The 21,330-nt window shown below is 37.8% G+C and overlaps 1 protein-coding gene across 1 annotated transcript; it reads right to left on the bottom strand.

The window, feature by feature from the left end:
- Nucleotides 1-3,942: 3,942 nt before the first annotated feature.
- Nucleotides 3,943-20,652, bottom strand: LOC141348888 (cell division cycle-associated protein 4). Its single transcript, XM_073853199.1, has 2 exons — nt 20,134-20,652; nt 3,943-7,626 (listed from the first exon to the last, which is right to left on the bottom strand). Exons 1-2 carry the CDS (start codon nt 20,283-20,285, stop codon nt 6,921-6,923), a joined length of 858 nt encoding a protein of 285 aa, XP_073709300.1. The 5' UTR covers nt 20,286-20,652; the 3' UTR covers nt 3,943-6,920.
- Between the last annotated feature and the right edge of the window lie 678 nt (nt 20,653-21,330).

The following is a 21,330-nucleotide window of genomic DNA, read 5'->3' as shown; positions in this document are numbered from 1 at the left end:
AGTCCACACATGACAAATGTGACCCTGGACCACAAAACCAGTAATAAGGTTAAATTGTACAAAACTGAGATATATACATCGTATGAAAGCTCAATAAATAAGCTTTCTATTGATATATGGTTTGTTAGGATATGACAATATTTGGCCGAGATACATCTATTTGAAAATCTGGAATCTGAGGGTGCAAAAAAATCAAAATACTAAGAAAATCACCTTTAAAGTTGTCCAAATTAAGTTCTTAGCAATGCATATTACTAATCAAAAATTACATTTTGATATATTTTTAGTAGGAATTTTACAAAAATCTTCATGGAACATAATATTTACTTAATTTACTAATGATTTTTGGCATAAAAGAAAAATCAATAATTTTGACCCATGCAATGTATTTTTGGCTATTGCTACAAATATACCCCAGCGACTTAAGACTGTGGTCCAAGGTCACAAATGAGGTAATAATCAATATTTCAGAATAATTCAAACTCAGATATTGGTGTGTGATATCTGAGTTTTAATAATTTGACTACAAATCTCACATCATCATTCCTCCCAGTGATTATTTCAAGGATAAACTGAGATGCCCCCAAGCTGGCTTCTTAAAACTGACTTAATATTTAAAAAAAGCCAAAAGAGCCGTTCTTTTGAACGGCTCTTTGAAAGGAACGGATCACAAAGATCCGGATCCCCTCAAAGAGCCATAAATCCCATCACTATTATTAATGCATCTGTTTGTTGCGAGCAATTCGATCCAAGTGCAGACAGACTTCAGATCGCCATCTTAGAGTTTGAATTCAAATGGTTTACAAATAGAGTTCATTTTATATAGGGCCATTCTACAGAATTGGTCCAGAGTTGGAAACATTTTGTATGTATGCAAATTGTATAATATCTAAGGTACACATTTCTAGTAATTGTGCAGTTCATTGTCATTTTGTTTTTTCCAGAGTTTTGGAATATTTTTCCTCTCCCCAAATTTGTCACTACTGAAACACAGTAATATATAATTTAATTAGAAGGGTATTGACCTATTAGGAGTTTGCTTACATCTACATTGTAAATATATATATATATATATACTATTTTATTAAGAGGTAAATCAATGATAATTACATTTTTAACAATTTGTAATTTATGAGATTTGTCGTATTTTGAATCAGATTTTTATTTGTACAAGGCAAAAAGTTGATCATATTGATTTCAAAGTTAAGGATTCATTAGTTTGATTATACAATAAACCAAAACTATCATAACATCTTAGGTGATAATTCAGTATACTTTATTTTTGACAAAATATCCCATGTTTCGGTAGTGACTGCACATTTTTGGTAGTGACAATGGTGTTTTGGTAATTACAGAATTTTTACTTGCATATTAAAACACTATTAAAACATACTAAAATACTTTAAAAATGTAAAAACTGTACTAAAATTTAGTTTATTTCCCCCAAATATGAGGACTGACTGTGTTCCCTTTTGTCACTACCGAAACAATGATGACATGTTTTGGTCGTAACTGTTTTAGTAATGACAAATTTATAGAATAACATCTAAAAAAATTATTAAAGTCACAACAGAAACTAAACCAAATGTTTCAGTAGTGACAATTTTACCTAGCTCAAAGATGCTAATCAGCACATGGTTAGCTAGCACAGATCGGAACAGTGGTACACACAAGAACTAAATGTTATGGTAAAACTTCCAAAAAACTGCTTAATTGCAGAAAAAAGTTGTTTGGTAGTGACGTTACACGAGGTTACACAGAATTTTAAAGACGATGTACAAGAGGCATCATTGTGGAAAAAATTATTACTCTTTTATTTACATTTGAACAAAAAGTGGCTTGTCCAAAATTATTCATACCCTTCTCAATAATCAATAGAAAAGCCTTTATTGGCTATTACAGCAATGTCTCCACTGGTATTTTTGCCCATTCGTCTTTAGCCATGAGCTCCAACCAGTGTTGCCAGATTGGAAATGTCCAAGTATCGTACCAGAAGCTCAAAATTATCGTATTTGGGAGAAAATTATCGTATTTTAGTCAAACGTTCAAAATAAAGATATTTATCTAGATGTTACAGCTATTTCTCCTTTTTAGCACTCATTTTCTATACCTTATTGCAATGCTAAACTAATTATCTTACCCGAGTCAAACGTTCAAAATACAGCTATTAATCTAGATGTTACAGCTATTTATCCTTTTCAGCACTCATTTATACTCTATTGTTAAACTAACAACCTCAGTTTTGAAACAACTGACCTAAGTACGACAGGAACGTTAACTTGTGCTCGTGAGAGAGAGCCATTCTCCACGATGACTGGTTGAGAAGACGTAAGATTGGATGAAAGGCATGCGTAACGCACGTTCACGTCTCCTCACAATCATGAAGATAGACGTAGTATCCACACAGCTAGATCTTTGAGAATAGAAGCTCTTATAATTACAACGACCATGGTGTCACAAAATTCTGAATTTATCGTACATTGTGGAATTTATCGTACATTGTGGTATTATTGATCGTACATCGTACAGAGGTCAAAATTATGGTACAAATACGATAATTATCGTACGTCTGGCAACACTGGCTCCAACTCTTTCAGGTTGGAGGGTCTCCTTGCCATCACCCTGATCTTTAGCTCCCTCCACAGATTCTCAGTTGGATTTAAGTCAGGACTCTGGCTGGGCCACTGCAAAACGTTAATGTTTTTGTCTGCTAACCATTTCTTCACCACTTTTGCTGTGTGTTTTGGGTCGTTGTCGTGCTGAAATGTCCACTGGTGCCCAAGGCCAAGTTTCTCTGCAGACTGTCTGATGTTGTTGTTAAGAATTTTGATGTATTGCTCCTTTTTCATGGTGCCGTTTACTGTGATTAGGTTCCCTGGTCCACCGGCTGAAAAACACCCCCAAAACATTAGGTTCCCACCACCATGTTTGACAGTGGGGATGGTGTTCTTAGGGTTGAAGGCTTCTCCTTTTTTTTTACGCCAAATGAAGGCTACATCATTGTGGCCAAACAATTCAATTTTTGTTTCATCTGACCAAAAAACAGAAGTAATTATAGGAAGCGTTTGATTGCTGTAATAGCTAATAAAGGCTTTTCTATTGATTATTGAGAAGGGTATGAATAATTTTGGACATGTCACTTTTTATTCAAATGTAAATAAATAAAGCTGAGAAATATTTTTTTTTCCACAATGATGCCTCTTGTACATCGTCTTATTATCTTTTGGAAGAAGCCTTTGTCATTTCCGGTCAAAAAAAACTTGCTGGTTGAATAAAAGTGACTTTAAGTCAGAATTTACCAGGGGTATGAATAATTTCGGGCTTGACTGTATATTTTTTTGAACTTCACTTTTGAAAAAAGAATCAATGCGATACTTTTAAAAACAACAATGAAAAAAAAAATACAAAAATTTAATTTAGGGGTTAGGGTTCAGGACAACCACCTCCCAATTGAAAGTACCCAATAAATGATCATTTTACATATATTAAGCTTACTAATATTTTAAATATTATTGTGCGTTTCAATAGATAATATAAACATAGAATCTTAGTAAACATCTAATATTTAAATACTTAAATGCTTTTTAAACGTGTTTTTGGTTGTGGGACAGCAGTTTGCACCAATTCTGTAGAATGGCCCATATATGAGTATGGGTTAAAATCTCATTTTTAATGCATAGATGCTTGTTCATATGAAACTTAAGTGATACCCTGTTGTATCACGATTTTATGTAGCCTACTATTTATGTTATTTAGTGTTGTGTAGTAAGTCGTTACCTCCTCAAATGCATTAATTGATTTTGCCTCTAGGGGGCAATGTATGTTCATATTTTATATATTTTTAACTGCCTTGTTTACTCCATACTGACTGTCCGTTTCATATCACTTAAAATGAGTGTTTGACTTGTTATAGATAGTAAATACAAAACACGTTTCCATTTCCATTTTTTATTTGACATACTGACCTGCTACAATGTATTGCATAGAATATGACTGCAAAAGAAAATGCCTTATTATTTACAGACCTCATAAAAATCTGCGGTCAAAACAGATCAAAGGACATTTCTGAGGTTAGAAGCAAAAGTAGGGTGTAAAGTCATCATTAGAAAAAAAACATCTAGCCATATATTCATTCAAAGGTATACTACATGTGTCATTTGCAATTAGGCAAGACAGCGCTTTATGTTCATATTTTCATATTGCACTTGGGACAAAGTGACATTGAGGTTTTCTGATATTACAATTTTATTAGGATAATTAAAAAACTTGTTAAAAATAAATAATTGCCAAATTAACAAGATGAGGTGATGATTAAAGCTTGCCGTTTTGTGCCTCACAACCAAGCAAATCTAAGCAAATCTCGCTGCTTTTTGTATTCTCTGTGCAACCGGTACATCAAACGTACCATACATACATATTTGTGTAAGCCGTTCACAAGTTTACAACACAGTGTAAACCACTTTTCACTGCTGCTCTGTGCATTACTGCAATACATGCTCCTAGACTAAAGCATAACTAAAACCAGAGGCTCCTGGGGCTGATTATTGTCAAACAAAATGTCCTTCAAGAGACTGAAATTCAAACAGCAGGAGACATTACATTTAAATGAGCTCTCCTCATTAACCACTTTAGCATAAAAACTGTTTAAAAGCTGCCTGGTCCAAAGGGAAGTGAACACGCACACCGTCATTCAGTTCAAAATCAGCACAGATTGAAACCTTTACAAATAATTTCAACGATAAACATCTCTGCATCATATATGTACAATGAATTATTACTAAGAAGAGGAGGTGAAGTACAAATCACACTTCAAAAAACAAATAAAACCTCCTACAGACCGAAGTCTACTGATCATATCTCACTCTTAAATAAAAGCAATATATTATCTCATGATCTTCAGTCACCCCAAAAAAAAACAAGTAAAATATATAAATACAAATATATATATACACATACATAACACAAACAGAAAAATAAACAAACTGATCAAGCTTACAAAGCTTAAAAAGCTACACACTCATTAGATCCACAGCGTTCAGCATTAAAAACAGGTCGCTGATGGTCTCACCAGTCACCATGCAGTTTGTCCATCGAGCATGTTTCCTAAAATCTGAGTGTAAACTTTGTGAGTGTCAGGTTTTCTCTATGGCCGTGTTTGTGTCTTGTGAGCGGGAAAGGCAGGGTGGGGCTGTGCGAGCCTGAGTTTAAAGGGGGACGAGCGAATCGGTTTCAACCAGAAAACAAAAAGCCCTTCTTTGCTACCACCACAAACTCTCATTCTATTTAAAAAAATAATCATATAAATATCTTGAAATATTTTAGTTGGAATGTCTAAATTTAACTCCAATTCAGACTAATGATTAAAGTGAGCTATCCATAGGCAAGGGAAGACATTCCACCATGAGCGAACAGACCAAATTGAACCGCTTCCACTTGTTATTCTATTCCACATAAAGCACAGAGCAAACAAAGCTCATCCCTTAAACAAAAACGATTGGTCAAGAGCAGATCAAAGCCCCTTGGGGCCTCACTAGGGGCGGAGTTTGTTGCAAGCGCACCAATGCCAGCACAAACATACCAGCTGTTGTCAAACTCTCAACGTAGCGTTCACCACTAGCACAGCTCTCCACGTGACGGGAGCTGTTTGCTTTGACTCCCCCCCTTAATCTTGCTCTCTGGTTCTTCCCCTCCCCCTGTTTCTGCCCAGTCTTAATGGAGACAGCAGCTTGTGGCTCTTTCGCATTCGATTGCAGCAACTCGAAGTTCAAAAACGAAGGGCCTTGCACGTTTGAGTAAGGTCGAATGATGAAGGGAAAAGTAAGCAGGTGAGACATCAGTTCAGATTAAATCTCTGCTCCACACGAGCAAGCTTGAACATTCAGAAATTGAGCACAGACATCCACGATCAGCTTTTTGCAGTGTAGATCACAATGAAGGACAGCAGAGAGGAGATGTGGACCCACATTCGGGTAATGGCTTCTTTAGAGGACAGAGGATTAGAGAGCAGGAAACTCAGGCAAGTCTGTGCGGGTCCACAGTGTGCAGTTCATCGTCGGCAGTCTTCATTCTCCGTTGTAGGCACTATGTTCATACGAGGGATTCGACGGTGGCTGTGTGTCTGACAATCATGTACGTGAAAAGTAGAAATAGCAATAGATTCCAAGCCGTTAGAAAATATAGATCACTTTCGACGCAAGCAACAGCTCATTCTGAAATGAAGGTTTTGAATAGAAAGATCAATCTTTCTTCGACAGCTATAGCTTTGGACTGAATCCTAACATTTGAGGCCTTCCTGTGAACAGACAGCCATATATATATATATATATATATATATAAAACAATCAGCAGTTTTGAAAGTTATTGGACAGAAACCATTAAAATACAGTTGTAACAAGTCTTTGTATAGAGAAAGAGCTCTTGGTATCTTGAGAGGTAGTGTGAGTGCTGCATGTGCATGACATGATCTGATAATCATAATTACTGACAGTAAATGTAATGCTTCAGAATACAGTGGAGATCACAAAAAGCTCGCCAAAAGCTGTGGAGCGTCCATTTCGATCCGCTTTTCTTCAATCACCTCCTTGTTTTAAATACAACCGAGTCCAGTATAAATAAGCGTCAATGGTAATACTTTGTATTTGTTTCCGAAGTCCCTGCATATTCATATCTTAGTTTGCTTAAATATGAACGATGGTGGCGTAAGCTCGACCATCAGAAGTGTCTTAAAAATGTGCATTTATCCTACAGTGAGAGTGTGTCAGGCAGTTTCCTTTTATTATATATATATATATATATATATATATCAGTCATTTGTATAAAAATAGATAAAATATTTGTCTTTTTAAAAAAAAAAGAAAACACATCGTGTTATTCATTTCCCGTAGAAAACCTTGGGATGGCTGAGCGGTGCTGGCCGTGATTCAGGAGCGCACCAGGATCTCCATGATGTGGTCCAGGTCGTTAATATCTGAGAGACAGAGCTGTAGGCTGTTGTTGGAGGTGCAGCTGGAAAGGCTCTTGAGGCCATCGTCCACCCCGCCGCTTCTTTGCGCAGGAAACGCCAGGACAGAAATGTCAGAGGAGTCGTACATTGACGTGTCGATGTCCTCGAAAATGTCATCCAATGGCAAGTCCGTCAAGTAGCTGGTGGAATTAGTAATCTCAAACGAGCTGAAGAGCAAATCTGGCGACCTTGCGTCACCCTCACCAGCAAGGGATGGCAAAAGAGTCTCGTTTTCAGTGTTTCCCAACTGGACCTCGTCATCCTCAGCCATTGTGAGGGGGAATGAAGGGGACAGTGCTCCGGTTAGGGGTGGAGGACAGTCTAAGGGCACAGGTGGCAGGTCGGGGAAGTGGCGTGGGGTGGAGGCGTGAGGAAGCGTAGGGCCAAGCGGGGCTGGTGGCAAGCAGGTTTCCCCCTCCTGTCTCATCTCCTGCTGAATCTGGCGGAGAGTGTTGGCCAGCAGGACCGAACGGTGCAGGCTGGGTTCTGCTCGCCGCTGGCAGCTTTGTAGCTTGTCTAGACACAAGTCCAGCACCAGCTGCCTCTGCTGAGGATATGGCAAGTCCTGTGCAGGGTCCTCACATGCGCTCAGCTTACGTTTCACACCGCGGCCCAACATGTACCTAGAAATGAGAACAAAAAGGGAAGTTCAGAAAAACAGAAGAGGAACATTTCTTTCGCTGACCTACCTTACATATGGGTGCATGATAATTACTTGTACTTCAAGCTTTTTAAGCTTTATTCCATAATATAGGTTGCAAGAACACAACAGAGGGATGTCATGTACCAACAATGTTTGTTAGACACATTGCACCAAAATGCATCACCAAACAAATCCAAAATCAATTCTATAGGTGGATCAATGACAAATAAAAGTGTCCACAATACATAGAAGGAAAAAGCTTCTAAAGAATAGTCAGTGTAGTGCCATATTTAATTTTTGACAGGAATGATAAGGGTGTAAAAAAAAGAAGAATAGAAGCATGTCCAATGGATTGTAAACCATTTTTTTGTTAACAACATGCCAGTTGTTTTGTTGACGAAACCTCTTGGCAAAGAACTGTCAGTAGACAAAAATTAAAGATAAAATAAATAAAATTATATATACACACACAAAACTTTTGACTTTTAGTATGTGTGTGTATACATACACACAAGTCAAAAGTTTTTGAACAGTAAGATATTTTTAAAGTCTCTTCTGCTCACCAAGCCATTTATTTGATCTAAAGTACAGCAAAAACAGTAACATTTTGAAATATTTTACTATTTAAAATCACTGTTTGAATATATTTTAAAATATATTTTATTCCTGTGATTTCAAAGCTTAGTTTTTAGCATCATTACTCCAATCACTTCAGAAATCATTCTAATATTCTGATTTGCTGCTCAAGAAACATTTGTTACTATTATAATGTTGAATATAGCAGAGTAGATTTTTTCTTTGATGAATAAAAAGTTCAGAAGAGCATTTAAAATAGAAAATAAAAATCTTTTGTAAAATTACAAATGTCTGTATCATCACTTTTGATCAGTTTAAAGCATCCTTGCTAAATAAAAGTATTAATTTGTATAATTTCTCCCCCCATATATGACTGACTCTAAGCTTTTGAATGGTATAGTATATAATGTTACAAAAGCTTTTCATTTCAGATCAATTCTGATCTTTGGATCTTTCTATTCATCAAAGAATCCTAATAAAAGTGCAACCAACTGTTTTAAATATTGATAATAATAATAAATGTTTCTTAAACAGCATATCAGCATATTAGAATGATTTCTGAAGGATCATGTGACACTGAAGACTGGAGTAATGATGCTGAAAATGTCATTTTAAAATCTATTCAAATAGAAAGCAGTTCTTTTAAATAGTAAAAAATATTTCACAATATAACTGCTTTTGCTGTATTTTGAATCAAATAAATGCAGGCTTGGTAAGCAGAAGAAACCTATTTAAAAAACAAAAAATCTTATTTTTCAAAAACTTTTGACTGGTAGTGTATATATAATTTTTACATTATTAATAATTAATAAATATCATTTTAAATGTTTTTGAAAAGCCACAGCATCACATTTTACAACATGTACTAGCCTTGTCATAAAAATTTCAAATTATCTGATATTTTAAGATGGTGTTAATACTTGACATGTTTCTGCATGTTGGTTGGATCACATGAGATTCCATCCATGTTCTACTGATTCCTGCAGAGTTCATTGTGCGGTTTGCTCCAGTTATTAACTTTGCATGGAATAAACCAACCAATTGCGAATTTAACAGCACCATGACCATCCTCTGTGCACACAGAGTACTGCTGTTCTTGACAAACACTTTTGCCTTGAAATTTGCCTGTTATGTGATATATGACTGATAACGTGAAGCTTTAACCTGACACAGCTCTTTCTCCTTCTCCTCCCCGAGCGGGACTTCCTGAGAGGTGGATGCATTAGCTCAAGCTCCTCCTGTCTGCTACTGCAGTACACTTGAGAATAAGCTCATGCTTCATTAGCGCTCCTTTCTCACAGCGGAGGAGGATACGCAGCACAGGAGCGCAATGCTTGCTTACTGCTGCAGCTCTGCAAAGCCTTCTATCCCGTATAAGCAAAGACCTCCTTCAAGATACACTTTTAAAGGGTTAGTTTACCCAAAAATGAAAATTCTGTCATTAATTACTGACCCTCGTGCCATTCCAAAACTGTAGGAACTTTGTTCATCTTCAGAACACAAATTAAGGTATTTCTGATGAAATCCAAGAGCTTTCTGTTCAAGGCCCAGGAAGATAGTATGGATATTGATAAAATAGAATGAGCATCGAAGACTAACACAAAAGAAACAGTTATTTTTGTTTTCTTTGCACACAAAAAGTATTCACAGCTTTATAAATTAAGGTTTGAACCACTTATGTCACATGATCTATTTTATCAATGTCCTTACTAACTTTCTGGCTTTGAGGATGTCAGTTGTTGTCTATGCAAAGTCAAAAAGCTCTCAGATTTCATCAAAAATATCTTAATTAGTGTTCCTAAGATGAATGAAGGTCTCACGGGTTTGGAACGACACGAGGGTGAGTAAATAATGACAGAATTTTCAATTTTGGGCGAACTATTGCTTTAAAAGCAAAGGTTCCAAATAGGTGTTTTCACAGCAATGCCATTGAAGAACCTTCAGTGAACAGTTCTTAAAAGAATATTTTTTTTCTTAGTGTTATGAACATTTTAATAATCTAGAGAACCTTTTCTACTGGCTACTTCCTTCTGCGGTTTAGACTTGACAGGTAAAAGTCATGGCAGTCACAATGCACTCTTAAAAATAATGGTTCTATATTGGGATTGATAGTTCCATAAAGAACCTTTCTATTACACAAAATGTTCTTTATAGAACTATCAAACCCAATACAGAACAATTATTTTTAAGAGTGTATTGTGACTTCCATTTTTGAACATTAAAAATGCTTTCTATAGTATGCAATCCCGTATTCAAAGCCACTACTCCAAGCCACAAATTTTGTTTGGGGCATGCGCTTATGCACAAGCAACAGTGAAATGTGGCTTGTGGGCGCTTGATTTGAATCCCGACCATAACGGCTCTGTCAGATAGCTGCCTTGGATCTAGAGAGCTGGAGTTTGAGCTGCAGTTTGAGTGGAAAGGGCTGTAAATGTGAGAGACTGTCTATCCACCTCTGCGCTCCCCCCCCCCCCCCCCCCTCCCTCCTTCCTCCCTACATCTATCACTCTGAACGAAGGCAGACATCCCCCGCAGGTCTGGTCACTGACTGCTCTTCTCTACTGCAGGGTGCACAGGAAGCTGCAGGAGCCAAGAAGAGCCTCTTGTGTTCAGAAGTGAGACGGATGCATTTGATTGCATAGTCGCAATCCTGCCATGTAGTGTGTTAAAGGTCCCATATTGTCAAAATCGAAATTTCCTGGCTTTTTTCATGATAACTGAGGTCTAGGGGCTATGTAACTACCATACAGGGGCGTCGTAGTTGGGTGAAAAGGGGGACTAAATTACCAGGGCCCCAAGTGGTGGGAGGGCCCCTGAGGAGTGAAATTTTATTTTCCTTTAAATATAATTTTAAGATCACAATAAATGTTGTTAACTAATTTAAATCAGTGATGCGCGGGTCAATGTATAAACAACCCTAATCCGACCGACGTTTTCAACTAACGCAACTCGGACCGCAAAAAAAAGAAAAAAAAAAAAGAAAGAAAGAAACTATTGTACCCGACCCGCTTCCTGTCTAATATTTGCGACTGACACCAGCGATTATATGCGGCTATATGCGGTGGAGATGCGTTCACTGTCAAACATCATTTGACATTAATTAGGTAATTGTCAAAATAAATGTTCTTGATTACAAGAAAAATACAGATTGTTCTTGTTGTGATTTATTTTGTCTTTCTTTTATACAGATTTAAATAGTTTCGTTTTTGAAGTACTCTAAATTATGTCAGTGATTCTACGCGATTAAATATGATCAAGAATTATTTTATTTCGATCTACAGTGTAATAAGAGTTTAGAAAAAGATTAGCCAATAGCCATAAATAATATATATATATATATATATAGACTACAAGCTTATTCCTTTTTTCTTAACTTTTAACTTCTTAAATTATCAAGAATATTAAATCAACTTAATAGGCTAGGTTAACGAATTTTCTTATACAAACATAATGAATGCAATTCAAAATGAAGTTTTTATAGATAAATTCAGGAATTATGAATATGACAAAATAATATTATTTTATATATATTTATTGTATAGCTATAATAGTTGTATCAAATGAATAAGGAAATTATAGTGCCTTGAATTTATTAAGTAATGTTTAATTTCGTTTGTTTCGCTCTCTGGAAATGTAAAGAAAAAATACAGTTTTTACTTGGAATTCGTTTTTTTAATCCCTGGTTTTAAACAAGCATATACATGAGATCATTTATATGTTATTGCTTGAATAAACGTTTAAAATAGTGCTAGAAATTTTATAATTAAGGAAATTAAACAGACCTAGGCATTTGAAAAGACATAGTGAAATGTGTCTAATAATTCCAAAAAGAAAGAGAAGCATTGGACATAATCAAAATATTCGAGACATTTATTAGGAATACCATTTTCTTAACAATGCTAAGATGCTGCATGTGTTTATCAGTCTAATCGAAGTGTGCGTCTCTCCTGCGACTTTCCAAACAAAAATCCCACCCCCTCTCAGAAAATACATAAAACTGACATTACTATATGCGTTTAAAAGTAGCCTATTCAAATGGTACAATGGCATTGATCAGTTCAACGTGTTGGGAAATCGGGCATTTTGTCCCGCGTCAGCATTTATTCAACAGTTAATAGCGCTCAACATTCAAAAGGTAAATATTATTCAGCCAATAAAGTGTAGGTCTATGTATTTCATAGAAATAGTCTAGTACTATACAAACTACAAAGGTTTAATTGTCATCTTTATTTCAAACAACCATTATTTTGGATGACTCGTAACTGCGGGTAACTGTTTTGGATTTTGGATCAACCCGCCGAGTCAGTGCACAGGGCCCAGAATTCCCAGCGACGCCCCTGCTACCATATGAGTTTCAAAACAGTCAATCCACAGTAACCTGCACACAGCCTGCTTAAAGTAGCGGTTCATTTTCACGAGCCGCTGTGACTTCCGTAACGATGTGACGTCCGATCTACTCAGTCACCGCCTTCAGTCACCACCCCGAACACTAATCACCGTACCACCCTCCTTTTGTCAAACCCAGACAACATCGCGTCCATAACATTGCTAAGCAACAACAACACGGAAACTAATCTAGAAAACCCTCTTCAGTCGATAGATGTCAAAACTACATCATTGCACAGGCTTCAGAACAACGTGACTATAAGAGACCAGTGGCACGTCAACTTCAGCCTCTTTCACACAGCCATTCCGGTAAGTACACGGATAATGTTTCCCATGATTTGTTCCGGTGTTGTGCCGAATTCTGACCCCCGCCAGATTACTACCCCCCCTAGTATTGGTAGGTTTAGGGTTAGGTGTGGGGGAGGGGTTAGGATTAGGGGTGGCGTTAGGATTAGGCAATCAGGTAGCGCTTTCAACGTGAGAGGGTCATAAATTGGCAGGGGTCGAAAAAAGGCACAACACCGGAATTGTTTAATTTGGTTCATTCACAGTTGTTTTCCGGAATCTGTGTGTGCTTTACACACAACCCATAAAGACATGTGACGTTTGGATGTGAGATGTAATGCGACGCGTACGTTTCACTAAACTGAAACTAACCTGAACAAACTGTGCTTCAGCGCTGATAGTGAGGAGCTGGCTCTGCCTGATCGCCGCTTCACTCCACTTTGTACATATTTTTTTTGTCGTGAAGAGTCGCAGGGTAACGTGCATCATCACTACAACACTGCCTTTATGGTTCTGGCTTTTGTTCACACAGCGCTCGTTCCCGTAATTTTCCAGAATCAGCGCGCATTGTGAAAGGGGCTTTACTAAAGCAACAGTTATGTAGCTTACTGCATTCGGTGTTTGAAAAAGAAAAAACATTAATGATCATTCTGAAATATCTTGTTGAGTATCAGCAGGCTAGGCTCTCTCTATGGCTCTGGGTTCGGCTACAACGATACATGACCGTAGTTACCTGTGATTGGCCTGGCTGTGCGTCACTCAGATAACAACAGGCCAATCAGAAGAGAGGCTCATGAATATTAATTAGATGGGCCAAAATCAACCTGTTTTTGACAGAGCTCCTAAAAAAGGAGCTGTAAAAAGATGGATTTTGGCACTTATACCGCAAATATATATTCTTAAGGACATCAACAACTAAAATAAACCTCCAGAAATGTGTACAATATGGGACCTTTAAGTCTTAGAATCTCGACTAAAGTATGAAGAGAAGAATATATTTAATTGAAGAACAACTAACACCATTTGTGTTTGATTAAACACTTTCAATGCCTGGAAAGAGCCTGAACGTGCGTGTATGCGTGTGTGCGCGCAAGCATGGGCTGCAGCGCTCAAGTGTGTCACGCCGGGGCTAGCGGTTATATAACCATGCACACTAGCAGAGCACTCTGGGCTCATTCCTGCTCAGCCCTATAGGTGCCGTTCCCACAAAGCTGTCACAAGGCTTCAAAAGGGACATTTTGTATTCCTGCAGATCTCACAGCTGAATTCCGGCAGGAGCACACGTACACTTGGATGAGGGTCTGCAGCCTGTCTCTTGTCAGCAACAGAACAGCTATAAATGGAATGCGAGCGAGCAAACCACCATGACTATACGGAAAAACAATATAATCAAGAAGAATGATGTGGAAGAAATGATATTGCATATGGCTTATTATGCTTATGACATCGGGGTCAGAAAAAGGTCACTGACTGATGCTTGCACATCAACGTGTGCTTTATGAAGCTTTTTTTTAAGGCAAGCTGAATAACTTGAAATTTGACTTGGCTATAAAGTCTCGCAGTTTTAAAGCAGCAAGGCATGATTTAAATTGGGCCCCTCTGGTTAGACTGGCCTCTGTGGTCTGCTTGCCATGGCAACAGCGGTGGATGAGAGGCTGGCGCTTGAGTGGCACACAGAGTCTGCAGCTCAAAGACAATAAGCACAACTACGGAGACGACCATCAAAGTGGGAGAACACAATGGGATCCATAGAAGAGGCAGCATTGCAGTAGAGTATGTTGCGTTATTGCATCACTTCAGGTCTGCACATATACATGATGGTACTTCAGTTTGTTTTTTACCTAGTGGTGATTCAGATGGGAGGCCGACCATGGAAAGTGTGGGACTATACAATACAACCATACTGAATTTAGGCAAAACTCATTATCTTAACATGTCCAATAACCAATGTGTAGAACTGATTTTTAATTGGTTATATAACAGCTGTTTGACACAATAGTAACTACTTGATCATTAGACTTGCTGTATGATATCCAATACTTGTTTCTTATTCGTTTTGGGGTGCTGACTCCAAAAATACTGCCCTTTTTGCTTTTCGCATTTCATAGCATTTTTGCTTTCAACAACCAACTGTAAGGTGACAAAGATACAACATTAGACTATATTATGCCTTAAAGCGTTAGTTCACCCAAAATTAAAAATTCTGTCATTAAAGGGATAGTTCACCCAAAAATGAAAATTTGATGTTTATCTGCTTACCCCCAATGCATCCAAGATGTAGGTGACTTTGTTTCCTCAGAAAAACACAAACGAAGATTATTAATGAAAACCGGTGCAGTCTGCCAGCCTTATCATAGACGTGGATGGGCACCAAACCTTTAAAAGTAAACAAAAACATGCACAGAAAAATCCAAATTACACCCTGCGGCTCGTGACGATACATTGACGTCTTAAGACACGAATTGATCGGTTTTTGTGAGAAACTGAACAGTATTTATATCATATTTTACCTTTGATACACAGCCACGTCCATCTGTCATGAGCACGAGTTTGGCATCAGTCACGTCACATGTGCACGCGCTCTAGCGTATAGAATACGCAAACGCCGGAAGCGATCTGTCGCATGTATACGACACTCATTGTTTACACAGAGCACAGAGATTGTGGGTATAGTGGCTATACAAAATGGTAATTACTTGCGCGTATCCTGGTTGTTTAAACCGATTTAAAGCTAAAAGATTACGTTTGCTTGCGCAAACTCATCCGGGACTTTTCACTGATTTCCCCTTATGGCGTTTGCGTATTCTACGCCAGAAGAGCGTGCACATGTGACGTGACTGATGCCAAACTCGTGCTCATGACAGATGGACGTGGCTATGCATCAAAGGTAAAAAATGATATAAATACTGTTCAGTTTCTCGCAAAAAACGATCGTTTCGTGTCTTAAGACATCAATGTATCGTCACGAGCCGCAGGGTGTAATTTGGATTTGTCTGTGCATGTTTTTGTTTACTTTTAAAGGTTTGGTGCCCATCCACGTCCATGATAAGGCTGGCAGATTGCACCGGTTTTCGTTAAAAATCTTCGTTTGTGTTTTTCTGAGGAAAAAAAGCCACCTACATCTTGGATGCATTGGGGGTAAGCAGATAAACATCCAATTTTCATTTTTGGGTGAACTATCCCTTTAATTACTCTCATATCACTCCAAACCCGTAAGACCTTCGTTCATTTTCGGAACACAAATTAAGATATTTCTGATGAAATCTGAGAGCTTTCTGACCCTCTATAGACAGCAAGGGTGGTTCTACATTCATGTATGACCGTTATGCTTGCGTCTCGCATGTGAGTGGCACGTTTACCACGCTGTGTCAAGTTAACAGAATTTAAACTTTTAAATGCAGCGCCGCACATCAATGTCAATTCCAAAACAGTGGACAAATCAGAGGACCATGTAGGTGGGTAAAGCGTTGCAAACTTTTGTTTACAGTAGCAGGTTGGCAAGGCAACTTTTGTATTTGATGGCAACATGGCGGTGTAATTTTTTTTTTTTTTAAACCATTCCTGAATGCTGTGTCTTGCATTTTAGATGCAAAGATGTCCTGTAAGAACCTAGCATAAATTCTTGTGCATATAGAGTGACAGGACAAGATCGCTGAAAGGAAGATCACAACAGTGATCACGACTCAGGTTTACATCTAAAACTGTGAGGACAATAAATAAATAAATAATACTGACAAAATAATAATAAACTTAAAAAAAATAATTAAAGGGGAAGTTCACTTCCAGAGCTAAAATTTACAGGTAATTTACTCACCCCCTTGTCATCCAAGATATTCATGTCTTTCTTTCTCCAATCGCAAAGAAATTGTTTTTTGAGGAAAACATTTCAGAAATTTTCTCCATATAATGGACTTCTATGGTGCCCCGGGTTGAAACTTCCAAAATGCAGTTTAAATGCGGCTTTAAACGATCCCAAATGCGGTTGTAAACGATCCCAGCCGTGGAAGAAGGGTCTTATCTAGCGAAACATTTGGTTATTTTCATTTTCGAAAAACTCTCATCGTATTTTCTCCCTCAACTTCAAAAATAATTTCAAAATCATCCTACGTCGCTACAGAAGTACCGACCCAGTTTTTGCTAAGTGAACATGCAAAGAAGATAAATCACCCTTAACAACAAAGGTAATACAGCGATGTAGAATGATTTCGAAGTTGAGGGAGAACAAGAGATGGGAGTTTTTCGACATACCCCATACCTCTCTTGAACCAGAAAAAAAGTTTGTGTTCATGGAGAACAAGACAAGATGGGTGTTTGACATTAAAAAGTATATAAATTGTATTTTTTTTTAATGAAAATAACTGGTCATTTCACTAGATAAGACGTTCTTCCTCGGCTGGGATCATTTACAACCGCATTTGGGATCGTTTGAAGCTGCATTTAAACTGCATTTTGGAAGTTCAAACTAGGGGGAACCATTGAAGCCCACTATATGAAGAAAAATCCTGAAATGTCTTCCTCAAAAAAACACAGTTTCTTGACGACTGAAGAAAGAAAGACATGAATATCTTGGATGACAAGGAGGCGAGTACATTATCTGTAATTTTTTAGTCTGTAAGTGAACTTTACTTTTGATATTAAACATTCAATTGATCAAGATTTTGATTTTAGGTCATATCGTCAAGCCCTAACATTTTTCCACTCCTCCGCAAACTGTGTGTTAAATAATGTTTTGAATCATTAAATCTTTTGACAGCTTTTGATATTTTACCAAGTGCTTTAAAACTGATACTAATTTGAAAATGTTTATTTGGTTTAAAAAAAAAAAACTTTTGTTTTGTTGATATTTTTGAACTCAGCATCATCAAATTAGGTTATATTAGACCTTTTTTGATAATGAGCAGAAGTTGTTCAAGATGCAGGGCTTTGTAATAATAGTAAAAATAATAAAAACTAAATGTATTTTTTAATGCGTTTGTAAATTATCATTAATCATATTTTAATTAATAATGTTTAAAGTGTAGTCTCAACAGACTTTGCTACACTTCTATCCACTTTTTTTTTTTTTTACGTAAGAGTGGGCATGGCCCTTTGTAAATTTCATGGGTTTGGCTTTTCGGTTTCAAGCACGTTTTGCTGATTGATATTGCAAATTGGTGTATCTTACCATATTATTTTAATGTATGATCTTATTTATGAGCTGTTTGTAGTGCAAACAGTTTTACCATTTACTGCACATTGTTTTTCTTTTTGTCATTTCCCTATAGCGGCTAATAAACCAAAAGACTCACGCATAAGCTTACTTTCGCGTTGAAGAAAAAGGTGGATAATGAAGGCGAATGAAAAGTATTGACATTAAGTGTTTTACAGACCATCAAATTGTTATTCATACACACAGTGTAACATGCATAAGAGGCTGAACATACTGCTGCTCTCACTTACAGCAGCACAGCACTGCATAAATGAATGGCAGCCTAGTTCCACACAAAGACATACATCAGTTTCAATAAAGGTAGAGAGATAAGGACCTCATTTCCATCACTGTGTGGTTAGTACATAAGAAAATAAATTAATCGAAGACCACAAAGTGACAGACAGCACACTCTAAAAACAAGATAAGAGTTGCATCAACTCATAGGCTGGCTTAAGTTACGATACTTCCTGCACGAGAGCAAACCAAACGGACGTGGTTGAGTCATTTTTCCATCTTTTTTTCTCTTCCGGTTTTCCTCCCACTGCCCTAAAGAAGGCAGTCACGATATACAGGACAACAGGAAAGAAGAAAAAAAAAAGAGCAGGAAAGAAATAGGGTGTACGTAAGCCAGAGCAAGCAGGAGCATCAAGAAAGGCTAGTCTGCGAGAGAAAGTAGGAGGAGAAAGAGAGATTGAGTTGAGGAGTGTAAGAAAGTGCACAGGGGATTGACTGCGAGTAGGAGGGAGGGAGTAGGTGGCAAATGCCATTGACAAGCCGACTAAGTCTTGAATAATGAACCACTGGGTAGACAGGCCGGATGTCTTAGTTTGGGCAGCTTTGGAACTGGGCGGCTCCAACAGACTGACGAAGTGACTCAGGGTGTTAGTCACGCTGACAGACGTGAACACACGCTCATCTTATCAGTGGTGTAAATCTTTGAGTCAGTGGTGAAACCTCAGTCTACTATGTGATTTACATGGTTTCTATTCTTTTATTTGGAGTACTTGCCTACTAAGAAATTATTGGCAAGTAATGACTGAGGTGCAACAGTCAAGTTGCTGACAACCCTGCTTTTAACATTCGATTAAATGCTTACTGTGAAGACCTTCTAATAAGTCACTCGCTTTTGCGAGAAAAAAAAAACAACTGATAACTTTTTTGCAACAAGTTAATTTGTTTGACAGCCATGAGAGAGCAGCACCTAGCTTAGGCACTGTTGACTTGATGGTTACTGCAGAAGTGAAATAGACCACATATTACAAACCTGTAAATTTCTTTATTACCCAGACATAACTATAGCCTACTGTACACTATGTAATATAACATTACAAGCAAAAAAATAAGTTTATCATTTTTTAAACTCCATACTATTTGATTTTAATAAAAACTCTGGCTTTCGTTTTCTGAAAGGTATCTGAAACTGAAACTGCACGTTTAAAGCACACCTCTAGTTCTTAACATGAAAACACATACCATGAAACACATATTCAAGTAAAATCACACATAATTCATTCGAATTATGAAACTTTAGTAAAACTGAAACCTGCATTTCAGTAGTCTTGGCTTTCGCTATTGCTTTAGATAGATGTGTTTGTAAAAAAAAGTTGGCTGAAATATCATAACGACACACATTTATTCTTTAATAAGTTTATTAGAAAACGGTTCAGTCACATATTACAAATGAACGTTAGTCGGGTCCAAACATCAGTGTGGCAAAATCGACCACGTTACGCAACCGCGTACAGAAGAAAACTCGAGGTACTAAACTTTGTGTTTTTAGGCTTACACACAATGATCTACATGCAAAAACTAATATTATTTGTTTCTGCAAGGGCTGCTCCAGTTGTAAATAAACTCGTGTGGACGGAGCTACACAAGCTCAAGTAACGTTAACGTTATCGTCAACATAAACTCGAGTTGTTACGTAAAGCGGGACCATGCTGAACAGTGTTAATACATAACAATTTCCAAAAACAGGATGAAAACTTAAAGGTCTTCGACCAGGCTCAAATGACATCCACAAAACAGTTTACGACTAGAAGTCGTTACCTTGAGGAGGAAAGGGCACCATCTCCTCCGCCGGGCTCAACTTCCTTCTTCACAACAGTGGACTCCACATCCAGTCGACACATAGAGACAGCGGGAATTCCGTTCTTTCTTTTCATGGACGCCTCGAACGCGGTGATGTCCCTCTGACCCATACCATTATGTTTGGCTCGACCAGTTGCTTCGTTGTTAAGCGTTTATTACAACCCAACTACTCTCGCAAGACGTGAGCGCGCACCGCTAGCCTCCGCGGCTAAGCCCCAGTGATGCGCAATGAATTAGCCAGTTAGCTAGTTCGTACTTGGTAAAGTGCGGGCTCTGTATGGAACTACGAAATTAATTTACTCGAGATTTTCGGATGACCGCTACATTCTCTTGACTGGTAAAAATAGGATGTACGGTTGTTTAAAACGGTCGCCGAACTTCGCGTGGAGCTTCTGGTCCAAAGTCTGAACATTATTTTGCGCAAAACTACGCGACGAATCGCGTCCCTAAGCAGGCATGAGAAGCGAACTCTCGCTACACTGTAGAATCAACGGGAAAGAACTCAGCTGATTGACGGTCGTCAGGTGGGATGGCTGTGATTGGTCGAACGCGATCTCAGACCCGCCTAGTAACTGCTCCTGATTGGTGGAACGCGTGTTCAGCCCCCACCTCCCTAGTCTATCACATTCGTCCCCCTAACATGCCCACAGATCGAAAACGTGACCGTTTGGAGCACCGGCTATCGGCACACGTTGCATTGTAAACGGCACGTTTGTGGATTTTCATTTCCTTTTTGCTTTTTTGCCAAGCATCCCACGTCTGTTTTAGGAAAACTATAATGCATCTGTTAACTACAGATGTTAACAGTTATATTTACTGTAGTATTGTTCTAAATGGTGCTTTGCAAAGCTGAGTCTGATACATTAGGTAATAAAACCTCCTCACAACTATGTGGATTGGATAATACAACATTTTCTGACATACAATCTAATAATATCTGCGCGCAAGCGGAGGGATTTAAACATTGACGTTCATTTGAGTCACTTCTGCTGACGTCACTTGCGTGAGAATTGCTCAGTGCAGAAGCGTTTGACGTTGATTTTAGGAACGGAGGTCTTGCTGTACATTTACTCTTTGCTAACATTTGAAGTTTTGCGCATATTAACATATACTTTTTGTGTTTTCCTGGCATTATTAATAATTCTTGCTGAATCA

This window comes from Garra rufa, chromosome 13, assembly GCF_049309525.1.
Source record: "Garra rufa chromosome 13, GarRuf1.0, whole genome shotgun sequence".
In the NCBI taxonomy this organism is placed as follows: Eukaryota; Metazoa; Chordata; class Actinopteri; order Cypriniformes; family Cyprinidae; genus Garra; species Garra rufa.
The sequence above is the reverse complement of the archived record's forward strand: the minus strand, read 5'-3'. Positions and strand labels throughout refer to the sequence as shown.

Coding starts and splice junctions, on each gene's coding strand:
- LOC141348888 (XM_073853199.1), bottom strand. CDS start 20,285: ATGGGTCAGAGGGACATCACCGCGTTCGAGGCGTCCATGAAAAGAAAG. Junction 7,627..20,133: donor GGTGCCCTTTCCTCCTCAAG/GTAACGACTTCT, acceptor TCTCATTTCTAG/GTACATGTTGGGCCGCGGTG.